Genomic DNA, 17,185 nt, shown 5'->3' with positions numbered 1-17,185 from the left:
TCAGGATGTGCAGTGAGCACATGCGCAAGGGTCCTGATTTGAGAACTTGACAGAACGACCACAATAAAAGCTGACAGTTTGACATTAACTATTAAAAATTAACTATTTGAATCATATTTGTGAATAATACGTTTTCTGAAGTATCTGTATTGAACATCATAAAACTTTTTTTGCCATTTCCTTCATTCATAGACATGGACTGGTATGTGAAATGGTGGAAATGTGGAATGATTTCTGTCAAATCAAGTCCATTCAAAGTCACTTTCCTGCTTCTGATCCTATGATTTTGTTCGCCCAAGAATGAAAAGTCTCTTATCAGTTACTCACCCTCATGTAAATCAAAACCCGCATGACTTCCCCCCCTTCTGTGGAACGCAAAGATAAATATTTTGAAAATTGTCTGTTTTTTTTATTGCATACAACAAAACTGGTTTCCAAAATTCTTAAGAATGTCTTCTTTTTGTTTCTACAGAATAAAGAAGGTCATGCGAGATTGGAATGACATCAGGGTGAATAAATGACAGATTATAAAATAGAATATTTTCTAGTTTATTTACATCACATACTGACATGGTACCTATTTTCAATTATCTTAAACTTCCCTAGGCAAAAAAGTGCACTTCCATAATGTACTTAAAGTACTCTATTTTCAAAAGTTTCTAAAAATCCTTCAGGTCTCACAAATTCTTTAGGTTTTTCAGCATTTGTATGTAGTTGAACCCTTTTCAACAATGACTATGATTTTTAGATCCATCTTTTTACACTAAGAACAACTGAGAGAATCATATGCACCTATTACAGAAGGTTCAAACGCTCACTGATGCTTCAGAAGGAAGCACAATGCATTAAAAGCAGAGGAGTGAAATACTTTTTGAATTTGAAGATCAGGGTAAATTGAACTTATTTTGTTTTCTGGGAAACATGTAAGTATCTTCTGTAGCTTCTGTAGAGAACTACTAAATGAAAAAAATATGATATTTAGGAAAAATAATCAAAATGTACATGTCTTTATTCTGTTCAAAAGTTTACACCCTTGGCTCTTAATGCATATCATTTCTTTCTGTAGCATTAGTGAGCATTTGAACCTTCTGTACGTTGCATATGAGTCCCTCAGTTGTCCTCAGTGTGAATGGATCTCAAAATCATACAGTCATTACTGGAAAGGGTTCAAATACAAAAAAATGCTGAAAAACCAAAGAATTTGTGGGACCTAAAGGACTTTTCTAAAGAACGGCGGACAGTTTAACTGTTCAGGACAAACAAGGGACACATGAACAACTATCACTAAACAAAAAAACACAGCTGTGGATCATTCAGCTAACAATTAACAATCAAGTGTATGTTAACTATAGAACAGGGACATTTTTATAAATTCAATTAAATTCAAATAATATTTTCTCTTGTGAACTATATGTAAACATCAGGTCAGTACTAAATAAAAAACAACATGTATTATCATTTTTTTGCGGTTTCTGCGGGGTGTATGAAAACTTTTGACTTCAACTGTATGTGTTTAAGTGTACTACTAGTGCTAACTAAATAAACGTTTTAATACAGTATTAGTATGTTAAAAGCACATTTTCTATAAAAACACATCAAAAGCAAAATTAGAGTGTAAAAAATGAAAGCGCTCTTTTTTTTTATAAATTCTACAACACCCTAACCTTACATTTTCCTGGCAGTGTTTTCAGAGTATTTTGGGCGGAGGTCTGTTTTGCCAATGTCTGGTTCGTGAATGAATCATTTTTGAAGTGGTTGTTTAACAAAAATGAATTGAAATTATATATTGAAACATTGCTTTTTAAATTTACATTCCTTATATTTACTTTCCTTTTTCAGTACAGTGGTTGTGTAGCTAGCTACATTTTTAATAACTTGCTCAACACTGGATATAACAAATCATTAAAATGACAGATTAATAATAATAAGGTATTTCACAGTAGCATAAGACATCCACTTGTTGAGTAAACATTGTGTTCTAAATGCGCGTTTGTTTGGCATTTTAACGCTTGAATGATTTATCTTCACCCCCCAAAATTCAAAGACACTCTGCACTCGTTACTTTTCAGTTATAATGAAGTGGAATGGTAATGGAAAAATACCCCCGGTCTGCAGCGAGTGAGTGCAAATCAGTTCTTCTGTTTACTGTCCACTCGCCAGCATCCTCGCCGAGTGCAGACAGGGGGAGCACGTGTTGTCTCTCACACGCAAGTCATCGTTAGTTTCACTTCAGAGCCGTGTGCAAAAAGAGACAAAGTTGTTGACAAACAAACATTGGAGAGAATAAAGCTTTCTTAATTTGAACAAATGCCTTTTTGCGAACATCTTCGAAAAGTTCCAAAGATGAGCCCGTGTCTGCTTAAGTGATCACTTATTTATGCTCAAATGCGCGTCTCACGTTTTAATATTTAATTAGGTAGTACGACGTTGCCTTCTCACAATCTTAAAACCATTAAAGACGCTCAAAAACTGAACAAGTATGATCAAGTATGCCTCCTTGATTCAAAGTAGTTTAGTAGCTGCTATTCAAAACAAGGACAGCTTTCATTTTCCCAAAACGAAAATAACATACAAAAACATCGAATTATATAAGTACACAAACACACAATCAATATTCAGCCAGTGGATTGGAAACGCTAGTTATATAATGTGTATAAATAACACATTGATGTGACAGGGTGGGAATGGCGATTCTTGATTGTTTGATAGTTTGCACCCAGTTTCAATAATGAATCACCGTGTGCAGGCTGGAAACGGGCGGGCTTTTGCACTCGGGCTGCGTGCAACCAGAGCTGTATAAATACAGCGCTCGTCAGTTCTCTGGTACCTTCCACATCAACTCATTCACAAGCTGAGTTAAGCGAGATTTCAAAGGAACTTTCGGACTCTTTAAGGATACTCCTGAGGAAAAATGGATCCTTGCGATTGCTCCAAGTGTAAGTGTTTAAGATATTTACTTTACAGTGATGAAGTTACTTTTTGTGTTAAGGACGTGTCAACAACATGGAATTTTAATTGTTGCTTTTTTGTGTGTGTAGCTGGAACTTGCAACTGTGGTGCCACCTGCAAGTGCACTAATTGCCAGTGTACAAGCTGCAAGAAGAGTACGTAAAGCAATACAGCCAAATATTAAGTTATTTATCCTTTCTTTAAATCTGGTTGCTAATTTCTTTTCCTTTCTCGCCACAGGCTGCTGTCCCTGCTGCCCCTCTGGTTGCAGCAAGTGCGCCTCTGGCTGCGTGTGTAAGGGCAACTCCTGCGGCTCCAGCTGCTGTCAATGAGGAGGTCAACGTGATGGTTTTTCTACAACAGTGTGAAATTGTTCTTCTGTGCTGCGCGTCTTCGTTTTTGCATGGCATGGATCTTGTCTTTTTACAAGATGATTATGATGATAATAAATGACCTCTGGTTGTTCTCTCCGAATCTTGACTGTTTAATTTTGCGAAACTGTTTAACAAATACTTAACCGGGAAATCAATGCACTGATTTGTACTGATACAAAAAAGACTATCACAAAATGTCTGTTCGTTATAAAAAGACAACTGTGATTATTTTTGCTTTGTGCTTAATTTTCAATATATAAATGTCAAGCAGTTATTGGTGTGTGTCTTTATTTCACCTTTCTTACGTTGGGGACTATATATCTGACCCTGGACGTTGGCAACTGACATTTATAACCGTCTGAAACCTGAATATATTAGCTTTCCATTGATGTACACTCTTCAAAATAAAGGTGCTTCACAATGCCATAGAACTTTTTTGTTTAAATAGTTCCATAAAGAACCTTTAACATCTGAAGAACTTTTTGTGGTGAAAGAAGGTTCTTCAGATGGTAAAAAAGAGATGGTTCTTTAAAGAACATTTGACTGAATGGTTCTTGGAGGATCCAAAAATGGTTCTTCGACATTACTGTGAAAAACTTTTTAAAGCACCTTTATTTTTAAGAGCGTATAGTTTGTTAGAATATGACAATATTTAGCCAAGGTCAAACCAATTGAAACTCTTGAATTTGAGAGTGCAAAATATTGAGAAAATTGCCTTTTAAATTTATCCAATACAAAATCCTTAGCAATGTGTATTACTAATCATATGGTTATGACAGTAAACTTACAAAATATCTTCAAGGAACATGATCTTTACTTAATATCCTAATGATTTTTTTTTTTTTTTTTGGCAAAAAAGGAAAAATCAACCCTTACAATGTATTGTTGCAAATATACCTTTGGTACTTTTGAGTTGTTTTGCGGTCCAGGGTCATATTTTCTTAGCTTACTACCATAGGCAGAGGGTTGGCTCTTGCCAGTGGTTGCAAAGTACTATTTAGTAATGCAAGTTTCATTTATAAAGTACATTTAATACACAAGTGCTGGGAGTTTTGCTTTAACTTAACTCAAAACTTGCCTGATGTTTCTAGTATTACTACTAAGACCTTAATTGGCTGGTTTTGGGTGTGTTTAACTGGACAGCGGCCCTCCAAGAACAGGATTGGACACCCCTGGACAAGTAGTTAAGTTGTTTACATGAAAATATTTGTAAAATCACTGTTGTGAACTGGGAAAATGTAAATAATAGCCTACATAGATGACAGTGCAGTAATGTGTTTTTAGTCTGGTTTTAAGTGTGGTGACTATTGGTGCATCTGGAACATGGCTCCAGCTGGATGTAGCATAATGGCTAAAAACAAACCCACCTTGTGAGTTTTTAACTGGCGTGTGTTTAGTCTCCATCAGTTGGCCACATCGGAGTCACGGAATGTAAACAATGCCACTAAACCGAACGAAACTCGCATGTTTTGCTTATTATTGCTGCTGAAAATGGTAAATTATTGTCATGTTTCAGGCTGTACTAATTGGTCGAACTAGGAAAAACATTTGGAGTACTATAGATTGCCAAAAGTTAGAACAAATCAAGGAGAAGATTTCTGAGGAACAAAAGGCGTTCGCAGTTGGCCAGACTGAACGAGGATTTCCAGGGCAAGAATCTTGACAACATTCATGTTTGTTTTTATCATTTCCAGTCTAGTAGGTGTATGATTAGGAAAATATCTTAAATAATACTGCTCGTATGTATCTTTACCACCTATTAACTATTGCACCCTTTCCTACTTACTAAGTACTTCTCTATATGATTTAGCAGCTTCCACACACATTTTCTATGGTTTAGACAGCTTAAAATAGCATAATGTTTACATCTGATCATCTCCAATATGGCCGTGTATCCGGCTACACTCTTAAAAATATAGGTGCTTTAATGCTATAGAAGAAGGTTGTTTTTCTAAATGGTTCCATAAAGAACCTTTAACATCTGAAGAACCATTCTGTTTCACAAAAGGTTCTTTGTGGCGAAAGAAGGTTCTACAGATTATAAAAAGGTAAGAAAGAGATGGTTCTTTAAAGAGTTCTTTGTGGAACCAAAAATGGTTCTTCTATGGCATTGCTGTGAAGAACCTTTAAAAGCACCTTTATTTTTAACAGTATAACTGACCAAATTGTGACGTAAGTGCAAACCCTCTATTGGTGAATCTGGAACATATAGTTTCAAGCTGTATGTAGAACATGGCTAAAACAAACCCACCCTGTGGGTTTCTAACTGATTCTTTCTAACAATCTGATTTTTAATATGAAAAATACCACCAAAGTGATGAGTGATGTGAAAATACACTGTTTTTTCCCCCCCTCAGCTTATTACTACATGCAGAGGGTTGGCTTTTCCCAGTGGTTGCAAAGTGCTATTTAGTAATGCAGGTTTTGCTCTAACTTGCCTCAAAAATCCTGCCTGCAAGTTTATAGTATTCATAATTAGACTTGATTAGCTGGTTAAGGTGTGTTTAATTGGGGTTGGAGGATAGTGGCCCTCCAGAAACAGGATTGGACAGCCCTGCACAAGTGGTCGCAAAGTGCTTCACATGAAAAGATTTTAAAAAAATCACTGCTGTGAACTGTGAAGATGTATATAAAAGCCTACATAAGATTACAGTGGAATAAGATACACTACAGTACTCATTCAGTAAATACTGGATTTAAGTGTGGTGACAATAGAGTTTTTTCACGACGCATCAGAAATCGGCCATATTGGCGCCACTAAATGTAAACAATTCCACTTAACTGAACAAAGCTCACATATTTTGCTGATTGCTGCTGCTGAAAATAGTCAATTGTTGTCATGTTTTGGGCTGTACTAATCGGTAGGACCGGGAAAAACATTTGGAGTACTATAGACTGACAAAAGTCTTAACAAATCAAAAAGAAGAGTACAAAAAACTCTGAGGAACAAAAGGTGTTTGTGGTTGGCCAAATTAAACCAGGATTCCCAAGGGCAAGAACCTTGACAATATTCGTGTTTGTTCTTATCATTTCCAGTCTAGTGGGTGAATGATTAGGATAATATCTTAAATAATACTGCTTGTATGTATCTTTACCACCTATTAACTTTAGTTTGTCAAAATATTGCTTACTTAATCCTTCTCTATATGATTTAGCAGCTTCCACACATTTTTTTTCCGTGGTTTAGACAGCATAAATTAGCAAAACAACATATTCAGTAGTACATTAACTGTGCAAGCCATGCTGTTGTTTACAACCAAATATGTCCAATATGGCCACACATCCGGGTATCTGACGCAAGTGCAAACCCTCTATTGGTGAATCTGGAACATAGTTTCTAGCTGTATGTAGCATAATGGCTAAAACAAAACCACACTGTAAAAAGTTTTCACCAGTTTCAATTAAAAAACTTAAGTTTAGCAGCTGCTTAAAATTTAAAGTTAAATTAACTTAAGTCATTTCAACTCACAAGTTAAATCAACTCATTTTTATTGTAATAAGTTAAAATTACTTGCTGCTGAACTTAGGTTTTTAAGTTGAATCTGGTAAAAACTTTTTACAGTGCACCTTGTTTTGAGTTTCTTAACAGTGTGTTTTAATATGATAAATAGCACCACAGTGAAGGGGAAAATAAATTGTTTTGTGAACTCCAACATATTTTCTTAGCATATTACCATAGGCAGAGGGTTGGCTCTTTGCAGAGGTTGCAAAGTATTTGTTTAGTAATGCAAGTTTCATTTATAAAGCACATTTAATACACAAGTGCAGAAAGTTTTGCTCCAACTTGCATCAAACAACCTGCCTGCAAGTTATTCCTAGTAAGACCTTGTTTAGCTGGTTAAGGTGTGTTTAATTGGGGTTGGAGCTAATCTCTGCAGGACAGTGACCCTTTGGGAACAGGATTGAACATAAGTGTTTCACATGAGAAGATTTGTAAAATCTCTGCTGAGAACAGGGAAGATGTACATAAGAGCCTACATAAGATAACAGTCTAATAAGTAGGATACGCCACAGTACTCATTCAACAAATGTGAAACTAAAGAGTCGTGTTTTTAATCTCAATCGGCTATTATACAAAACTCACATATTTTGCTGATTATTGCTGCTAAAAATGGTCAATAATTGTCATGTTTTGGGCTATACTAATCGTTCAGACCAGGAAAAACATTTGGAGTACTATAGCCTGCCAAAAGTTATAACAAATCATAGAGAAGAGTGCAAACAACTGACTGAGTAACAAAATATGTTCGTGGTTAGCCAAACTGAACCAGGACTTCCAGGGTAAAAATCTTGACAACATTCATGTTTGTTCTTATCATTTCCGGTCAGGTAGGTGAAATATTAGGCTAATATCTTAATTAATACTACTCGTATGTATCTTTGCCACCTATTAACTTTAGTTTGTCAAAATATTGCACACTTTCCTTTTTACTAAGGCCTTCTCTATATGATTTTAAAGCTTCCACACGTTTTTCCTGTGGTTTAGACAGCATAAATTACAAAGACAACATATTCAGTACATTAACCGTGCAGTCCATGCTGTTGTTTACATCCAAGTATCTCCAATATGGCCACGCATCCTGGTAACTGACCAAACTGTGACGTAAGTGCAAATCCTCTATTATTGAATCTGGATGCTGGGTCCAGCTGTATGTAGCATAATGGCAAAAAAATTAGCCATATTGTTTTGAGTTTCTAACTGACTTCTAACAATCTAAGTTTTAAAATGAAAAACACCATCACAGTGATGGGCTGTGTGAACTCCAACATGTTTTTTTTTTTTTAGCTTTTTATCATAGGCAAAGGATTGGCTCTTCCCAGTTGCAAAGTATTAATTTAATAATGCAAGTTTCATTTATAAAGCACATTTAATACACAAGTGCAGGGAGTTTTTTTTAGTAGCTATTCTTAGTAAGACCTTGATTAGCTGGTTGAGGTGTGTTTAATTGGGGTTGGAGGATAGTGGCCCTCTGGGAACAGGATGGGACAACCTTGTACAAGTGGTAACAAAGTGCTGGATGTAAGTGTGGTGACTTTTGGTGCATCTGGAAGCTGTATGTAGCATAATGGCTAAAAAAACAACAACCTTGTTTTGAGTTTTTATATGAAAAATACCACCACAGTGATGGGAAAAAATAAAACGGTTTTCAATTGATGGGTTGTGGATATCTGGGAAACAGCATTATAAAAGCAAATTTTAACGGATCTGATTATACTATAATTACACAAAATGACAGAAAGGACTTTATTGATTGCTGTATCAAAAGAGAATAATCTCCTTCTATGCCTGGGTGTGACCAATGAACTTTACTTGCTTAATACTTGTTCTTTTTTTAATTTCCCATACTTTTTCCATGACCGTGGGAACTCAACATTTGGGGTGGATCACAACCTTTCATCAAAGCTATCCTTAAACAAACAATACCCATTCTTGTCTTTGATGACAACTTTGATTAACTTTTTTGATCTAGGCTACTTCAAAAGTTGACTTTTTGATGTCCGAATGAGACACCAATGTTAACAGGCTGCATGATATATCATGAAACATGTATTTGATATTATTACAATTTCATATTATTATTTATAAGAATTATAATTTTATATTACACTTTAAAATAAATGTCAAATGGTTTTCCAAGTAATCGTACATAAATTGTGTCTGACTCTTCTTCTTTCTGATATTTTATTGGCGAACATTGACAAACAACAAAATGGTGTATTTCCACCAACTTGTATGGAGTGTGGATTAAGATGACTTACTCCTCTCTCTTTTTTATATTCTTTCCCACAAATTAGATTTTTTATGGAACTGAAAAATAAAAACCTAACACTCATTTCTCGAGATATTTTGCAAAATATACTTCGGTATAAATTGCATTTTTATTTTTCCTAAATTATGAATTAGCAACCTTCTTTCAGTCTCATATTTCTGACAGTGCATTATAACATGTTCCACTGTTTCCTCTTACCCACAAAAGTCACACCTTCCTGTATCATGTTTACCCATTTTATAAAGTGTGCTATATCTCATCCTTGATATTACTATTTCATCTCTCATGTTTTTCCCTTCACCTTTTTTCTTCTTATCCTACTATTTTTGCCACCTTTCCTTCAGTCATTTCTTGATAATACTCTTAATTTCATACTTACTTAAATTAACAATTAAGTTAATGTCATTGTTTTAACCGCTTCTTTTGCTTCTTTATCTGCAGTTTCATTTCCTTGGATACCAATATGTGCAGGCACCCACAAAAACTTTTCTTAATAACTGTTTCCTATTCTCACTTTTAAAGCTCTCGCTAATGTTTAAAATCCTTGATCGATCTATACATTTTTGTGTCTGACTCTGACCTGATCACACGGAAAAAAACTATTGTAAACAGAAACTTTTGAATAAAGTTCTATCGAGTCGCGCGTGTTTCTGGGAAGAAACAGTTTGAACCAATCAGCGCGCTCTCAATGGAACCCGGGAGTTCACGAGGGTGTTGTGTTTAGCATAGCGGCTAACGTGGAAATTATCCTATTATAGCCGCTATAAGGATTCACGTTCAGAGAGGTGGGTTGTTACATATGCGTTAATTAGTTACCTAGTTAATAGCTAGTTAATTGAAGCCTCATTTGACAGGTGTCTGTTTGGGACGCGTTTGCTGACAGCACCTCATGTCAAGTTAGCTTTCTAGCAAGTGACAGTCGTTTCTACTCACTACTGTTGTTTCACAAGCTAACATTCATTCAACTCAGTGGTAATAATGTGTGTTTATATGTTCTATTTAATAAAAATAAAATGCTTAATAAATGAGTACGTACTGATACTGCTTGTTTTACTTTATTAACTGTAGATAATAATGTCTCTGACATCCTAAAGTTAACATAAATATGTAATTTCAGTGAAAATCGTACAGTTACTACTGTACAATGAAAATAAATTAACATGGAATGTCCTTTAAACTGTAGGCTTATCAATTTAATAACCTTTAGAGTTACTTTCAGTTTTATTTTAATAACAAGAGCTAAGTTAAGTGATAATTTGCTATGAGTTACAATTATTATGTTGCCATAAATATAGACATACTCTTGTGTTGCTCTCAGGTGGAACAGGTTCTGCACATGGATACTGAGGGCTTCGGGGAACTCCTGCAGCAGGCAGAACAGCTCGCAGCAGAGACTGAGGCTGTGTCCGAGCTGCCCCATGTAGAGCGAAACCTACAGGAGATCCAACAGGCTGGAGAGCGACTGCGTTCCCGCACTCTCACCAGGACCTCTCAAGACACAGCTGACGTAAAAGCGTAAGTTTTCAGTTTGGTGTCTGTATTTTATATTAGTATTTGAAATCATTTGGGTGAGCTTTTTTTTTTTTTTTTAAACTTCAGCTCCATTCTCTTGGGCTCTCGGGGTCTTGACATCTTCCATATCTCTCAGCGTCTTGAGAGTCTCAGCGCTGCCACTACCTTTGAGCCTCTTGAGCCAGTCAAGGACACTGATATTCAGGTTAGTGCATGTTTTATTTGGGTGGGTCTATGTGTTCCTCGTCCTAATTGCTTTTGATACTTTTCATGTTTTATATTTCCACACTGCATCCATTGAGATGCAGCTGTTTAATGTCATATATTTAGCCACTGCAGTAGCTGTTTGAACTGTAGTATCTGTTGATTTTAAAGTGCTCTGATTATCTGGATGTACACTACCATTGTAAAAAAAACTTACACTACCAGTCAAAAGTTTTTGAACGGTAAGATTGTTAATGTTTTATAGAAGTCTCTTCTGCTCGCCGAGCCTGCATTTTTTTTGATTCAAGGTACAGCAAAAACAGTACAATTTTGTAATGTTTTTAGTATTTAAAGTGACTGTTTTCTATTTGAATATATTTTAAAATTTAATTTATTCCTGTGATTTCAAAGCTGAATTTTTAGCATCATTATTACTCCAGTCACATAATCCTTCAAAAATCATTTTAATATTCTGATTTGCTGCTCAAAAAACAGTTATTATTATTATGAAAACAGCTGAGTAGAATTTTTTCAGGTTTCTTTGATGAATAGAAAGTTCAGAAGAACAGCATTTATCTGAAATAGAAAACTTTTGTAACATAAGTGTCTTTATCATCACTTTTGATAAAAAGAAAATAAATGACACTGACTCCAGGTTTTTAAATGATATAGTGTATAATATAAGCATTTTATTTTAGATAAATGCTGATCTTTGGGTCTTTCTATTCATGAAAGGCTCCTGGAAAACTGTTTTCAACTGTTTTAGTATTGATAATAATAATAAATGTTTTTTAAGCAGAATGATTTTTTGAAGAATTGTGTGACACTAAAGACTGGAGTAATGATGCTGAAAGTTTAGCTTTGATCACAGGAATAAATGACATTTTAAAATGTATTCAAATACAAAGCAGTTATTTTAAGTGGTAAAATATTTTACAATATCACTGCTTTTGCTGTGTTTTGGATCAAATTAATCCAGGCTTGGTTCTTTAAAAAACATTAAAAATCTTATTGTTCAAAAACGTTTGACTGGTAGTGTATGTGTACTGTAAGTTCAAAAGTTTGGGGTTTGTAGGATGCTTAAGTTTTTTTTTTTTTTAGTTTTTTTTTTTTTACTTAATTATCTTAATTAAATAATTATCTTATGCCCATCAAGGCTTTATTTATCGGATCAAAAATACAGTAAAACATTATATTATTAAACACTATATTACATTATAGACCAATATTGTGAAATATAATATAAAATAATAGTTTTCTGTTTTATATTTTATACATTTTATTAAAATGTATTTTATTTCTGTGTTGACATCTGATTTTTTAGCATCCATGTACTGCAGTCTTTAGTGTCACATGATTTTTGCTACTTTAGTGCTCAAGTAATAATGATTATTTTCGGCTTTTTTCAGGATTAGAAACTTTTCTTACATATTTGAAATATAAATATTTTGTAGAAATGTGAAAATCAATTTTTGATAAATTTAATCCTTGCTGAATAAAAATATTTATTTCTTAAAAAACAAAAATCTTACTGACCCCAAACCTTTAAATTCAGACTATTTCTTCTTCTGGTAAAGTATTTCTTCATAAATGTATGCATCTGAAATGAGTAGAAACAAGCCATTTAATGGAAAAGCCTAGCAAAAGCACATGTACTTGAATATTGCATTGTGATGGAGTTTCTTAGAAAAGCAAGTTATTTTATTTTTATATTTTGAGAGTTGTTGTCTATCATTGTCCTCTTTTGTTTTTAACATGTATACTGTAAAATTGAGTTTCATGCTGCCATTTTAATACAAATGGGATTGTCTAATGCATCAAACATTTTAACATTTATTTAAACAAGTTGACTTATATCTTGTATTGTCTACAAGTTAAGCTTAGTCATATTTCTGTAGTTGTTTTTGATTTGCTTTTTGAATGCATTTTTAAACTTCAATCTGAAATTAATATAATATGTGCCCTTTATTTTAAGTCACTTCAATTAGAAATCATTTTCTACAATTACTACTTTTTACAAAGTAAATCCTAATACATTTAAATAATCTTTATTATTTAGACTTGATTTGCAATATAAAAAAAAGTTTAGAAAAAAAAGTCGGAAAGTAATTGTTTTCTTTTTTAATATACTTCAAAATGCAATTTATTCCTGTGGTGGCAGATGTGAATTTTTAGTCAACATTCAGTGTCACATGATTCCTTAGAAATAATTCTAATATGCTGATTTGGTGCTCAAAATGTTTATTAACATTATTATGATTGTTGAAACGGTGATACTTTTCAGTATCTTTTGATTAATATAAAGTTCAAAAGTACAGAATTTATTTAAAATAGAATTTTATGACATTATAAATGTGTTACTATCACTTTTAACGAGTACATCCTTGCACAATTAAAGTATTCATTTCATTAAATAAAATAAGTAAATAAATACTGACCCCAAACATTTAGCATTTGTTATAGCTTTTCCCTCTTAGTGTGTACTCTGCAGCATCTTAATACTCAATAATTTGACGAGACATCCTGCATTACAGTCTCAGTAAAAGCCAAATAAACATCTAAACAATCTCCTCACTCAGCCCATTTATAATTAGCACTATGCCTTTGCCTTCAGAGCTTAAGAGATAGGCTGGGTCTAATGGTTTTTAATCCATGTGCATGCGTTTATCTTAATAGCAACAGGTTTTTTTGCTATGCATATGTCTTTGCTTTTTAGTGCAGCTTTGCTGGTGTATACCGTGGATATGTATTTCCTGTTTATTTTGATTTAGTCAGGTAAAGTGCACAGCTTTTAAAAATTATGTAGTGCATCCTGTGAATTGGATTATAATATATAAGTCTGCTAAGGTGTGACTTTGCTTTGGGAATAGGTAGCTATTGAATTCAGTTCTAAGTGCTTCTGTGAGAGTAACAGAGGCCTGATGGCCAAGAGACGTGACGTGGCAAAACGTGAGTCAGGGAAAGCATTATGTCATTCTTAAACTTGAAATTACACAGCTTAAGGATTTAGTGTTTTTTGCTGACAGCTCCGATTGTAAATTAAAAGAACTTAATATGAAAATGTAAAGTGACATGGGAACTGAATGATGTTATTGCATTCAGGAATAATAACAGTGGTTACAACGCCCCCCTGTGGATGCTGCTGATACCAGAGGATTTTTAGATTCAGATATATAAATTCATGCATTGCTTTTATGACTCACAAAGCACCATGAGACAAATAAAACACGTGAGTTCAGAAAGGTGGTGTTTATGCTGACTGCATTATGATACCTCAGGTTTAATAAATTATAGTGAGCTCACTAGAGCCAGGAATCGGCAGTGAAGTCAACAATGAGCTGGCAAACCACATGAAATTAAATCTGGAGTCCTCTTGTGGCTTTTTATCCGTTTGCACCTCACGCCATTGTGAGCCGACTGTACTATGCTTAAATTAGCCTATCTAGAGAGATTTTACTGCTCAAGTGGCAAATATGTTTATATATCCCATGTGTATACATTGTAATGCTGTAGTAGGGACCTAAATGTGTTTACACAAAATCACAGGAAGTAATACATCACTTGAATGTTGAAGTGGATTAGACATAAACTACTCTTGTCATGCCATTTAGTGTGGTCTGTAGTCTCATCCATCATCAGGTGTCGTAAGATCATGACTAACACGGTCTTTAAAGATTTCTGCGGGACTATCTTGATCGACAAAAAAATGCTGCAAATATTTTTTCGATTTTTATCCATTTATGTGTGGTAGACATTTGGTACCACATTAAACAGTATTGGGGAAGATATCAGATTTGCTTTGTTAATTTGATAAATGAAGAATGACCAAAAAAAGAAATAAAATAAATAAATACTATCATATGGCATGATTTTTGCAGCATTGCTCTGTACTTATCTTAGTTATAAAATATGCTATTCCTTCTCGGAGTGCTTTAGTTTGAAGGGAAGCTACTTGATGAGTCTGTTTTTTAGCCACAGTATCGATTGTTTTAAAGTGAGTCATTGTAATAAATCCCATTTTAACAATATTAATGATAATGCTAAATGATGTCCAGTATAATATGAGTTTTAAAAAGGAGCACTTTTGTGGTTTTGTGTCGATGAAGAAGCACTATGAGTCTTACTGAAGGGCCACTTAGTGTCTTACTGAAGGGCTGTGGGGTACATAAGGTTGGGAAACATTGATCTAAACTGGTGATTATCCAAATCTGTGTTTTCAGGGCTGACCATTTCTATAGCCTGTATGAGGAAAACAAAAAGGCTACATTCACACTGCAGCCAAATGTGGCCTAAATCAAATCTGTTTTTCTCATGACAATGTGTACAGCACGAACCACGTGGAATCAAATTTTTTAATTCCGATTTGTGCCACTTCCATATGTGGTGCTAAATCCGATACAGGTCAGATGTTCTGCAATGCAACCACAGTGTGAACAGTCATATCGGAATTCATGCGACCTTTACGTCACTCTAGATCAACATCGGTCACGATTCTGCACTCATGGGAGTCACTTCAAAGATTTTACATACCCGAAGGTACCAAGACTGTTGCGAAAGGTAGTCAGTAAAAGTGTGATAACTTTGAAAGCGTCAGATCTCATAAGTAGTACAGTGACAACTCTATATACAAGCAAAATGAAAGCTTGTATCAAGTTTCAACACTCTGCTCTCTTGTCACAGCCTTGTCTTTATTTTTCATATAACCTTTGCATAATTTCGCTAGCGTCTGCAGCATAATCGCTGACTTTGTTTATGTCCTTCTTTTTTTACTTCTGTATGACAGCATGCTGTGCAAATGTTGCCAAGTCCGCAGTTTTCCTGTGTATTTCGACTACTTTTTCGCTGTTGCCGCAGGTTGTTTTTAAACTTTGTGGGTTGAAGCGACGCCACTAACGCGATATTTACTCCCTGGGTAGTTTTGGACTAGTTTTGAGAAGCATTTGGACAGATTTTGGTTTTAAACCTGGCAACCCTTTTCGTATAGCTCTTTTGCACATGTGGATCAATTCAGAAGCATGATCTGTTCACACTGGAAATCTGATATTGGACACATTTAAAACTAAAATGCAAACAGCTATACAAAAAAAAAAAAACAGCAGAAATCAGAATTGAGCACTAAGGCTCACAGTGTGAATGCAGCCAAAGATCCTATTTTTTTGTCATTTTGGCTTTATATGGATAATGCAGTACAGAGCAGACAGAAAGTGAAAGAGAGGAACAGGATTGAAAAGGACCATGAGTCGGACTTAAATTGGGAACTGCGTTGAAGCACCGACCACCATCTTTGACATTTTTAAGCTTTGTTATACATCAGTTGTGGTCTTTTTCCAGCATTTTTCCAGTTTTCAGAATCAAAAGATATATGTATCCCTGGACCACAAAACCAGTCACAAGGGTCAATTTTTTTTTTAAATTGAGATCAAAAAGAAAAGAAAAATCTGAAAGCCAAATAAATAAGCTTTCCATTGAGATATGGTTTTGTTAGGATATATTTGACCGAGATACAAGTATTTGAAAATCTGGAATCTGAGGGTGAAAAAATATCTAAATATCTCTTTAAAGTTGTCCAAATGAAGTTCTTAGCAATGCATATTACCAGTCAAAATTAAGTTTTGATATATTTACAGTAGGAAATTTACAAAGTATCTTCATCGAACATGATCTTTACTTAATATCCTAATGATTTTTGGCATAAAAGAAAAATCAATAATTTTGCCCCATACAATGTATTGTTGGCTATTTCTACAAATATAACCGTCCGACTAATGACGTTATGAAGTTTAACACACAGCCACACCCATCAAACTGTACAAGCAATGTTTGACAGAATGTGTCTTGTTGGTAACAACTGGATGATGTCCCCAGTTACTTTTAAACATAAAAGACAGAGTATTTTCATTTGTCTGAACGTTATCGACGCAGATAGGGAACAGGCTGTTGACTCATCAACTCGTGTAATGATCCACTTGGTTTTGGCTTCTTGAAGGTTCGAAGCCGTCTACCCCCACCCATCTTTTCGTCTGCTTATCTCTTCTCTCCTTCTCTTTCTTACTGTCTCTATCCCTCCCCCTCCTCTCCATCGCCGTTTTTGTCAGACATATTTTTGTGGTGGGCCTGCCAGAGTGCGGCTCGGCTCTTACTGGAAGTGCACTTACTGCCTGGCACTTTCCTCACCTCCCTCCCTGCCCGAATGTGTATGTGTATGTGGCTGAAAATCTCTTTAGCATTTTCAGAACAACTCTGATTGACTCTAAGGGCTGTGAGATTTAATATCTCCCCTTTGTTGAACTTGTGCAACTGCTCTTCCATTTATCATCTTCATTCTCGTTATGTATCTCCGCCGTCTCAATCTCCTATTGAATTGAAACCGCTGCT

General features: G+C 34.8%; 2 protein-coding genes across 2 annotated transcripts in view; both read left to right on the top strand.

Annotated features, from left to right (window-relative positions):
- Positions 1–2,839: 2,839 nt before the first annotated feature.
- Positions 2,840–3,597, top strand: LOC141346112 (metallothionein-1). The gene is made up of 3 exons (XM_073851028.1): positions 2,840–2,936; positions 3,039–3,104; positions 3,190–3,597. Exons 1-3 carry the CDS (start codon positions 2,912–2,914, stop codon positions 3,279–3,281), a joined length of 183 nt encoding a protein of 60 aa, XP_073707129.1. The 5' UTR covers positions 2,840–2,911; the 3' UTR covers positions 3,282–3,597.
- A 6,185-nt stretch (positions 3,598–9,782) lies between these two features.
- The window catches only part of LOC141345312 (nuclear pore complex protein Nup93-like), a 39,996-nt gene continuing 32,593 nt past the window's right edge, over positions 9,783–17,185 (top strand). The window contains exons 1-3 of the mRNA XM_073850179.1: positions 9,783–9,879; positions 10,413–10,609; positions 10,694–10,811. Of these exons, the coding sequence (XP_073706280.1) occupies positions 10,431–10,609; positions 10,694–10,811 (297 nt within the window). The 5' untranslated portion in view covers positions 9,783–9,879; positions 10,413–10,430. The remainder of the gene's footprint in view (positions 9,880–10,412; positions 10,610–10,693; positions 10,812–17,185) is intronic.

This window comes from Garra rufa, chromosome 11 (assembly GCF_049309525.1).
Source record: "Garra rufa chromosome 11, GarRuf1.0, whole genome shotgun sequence".
NCBI lineage: Eukaryota > Metazoa > Chordata > Actinopteri > Cypriniformes > Cyprinidae > Garra > Garra rufa.
Note: the sequence above shows the minus strand (reverse complement) of the source record. Positions and strands in the feature narration are given on the sequence as shown.

Excerpts from the sequence above, each read along its gene's own strand:
- LOC141346112 (XM_073851028.1), top strand. The coding sequence starts at position 2,912 with ATGGATCCTTGCGATTGCTCCAAGT. Across the intron at positions 2,937-3,038 it reads TCCTTGCGATTGCTCCAAGT|CTGGAACTTGCAACTGTGGT; the intron begins GTAAGTGTTTAA and ends TTGTGTGTGTAG. Across the intron at positions 3,105-3,189 it reads GTGTACAAGCTGCAAGAAGA|GCTGCTGTCCCTGCTGCCCC; the intron begins GTACGTAAAGCA and ends TTCTCGCCACAG.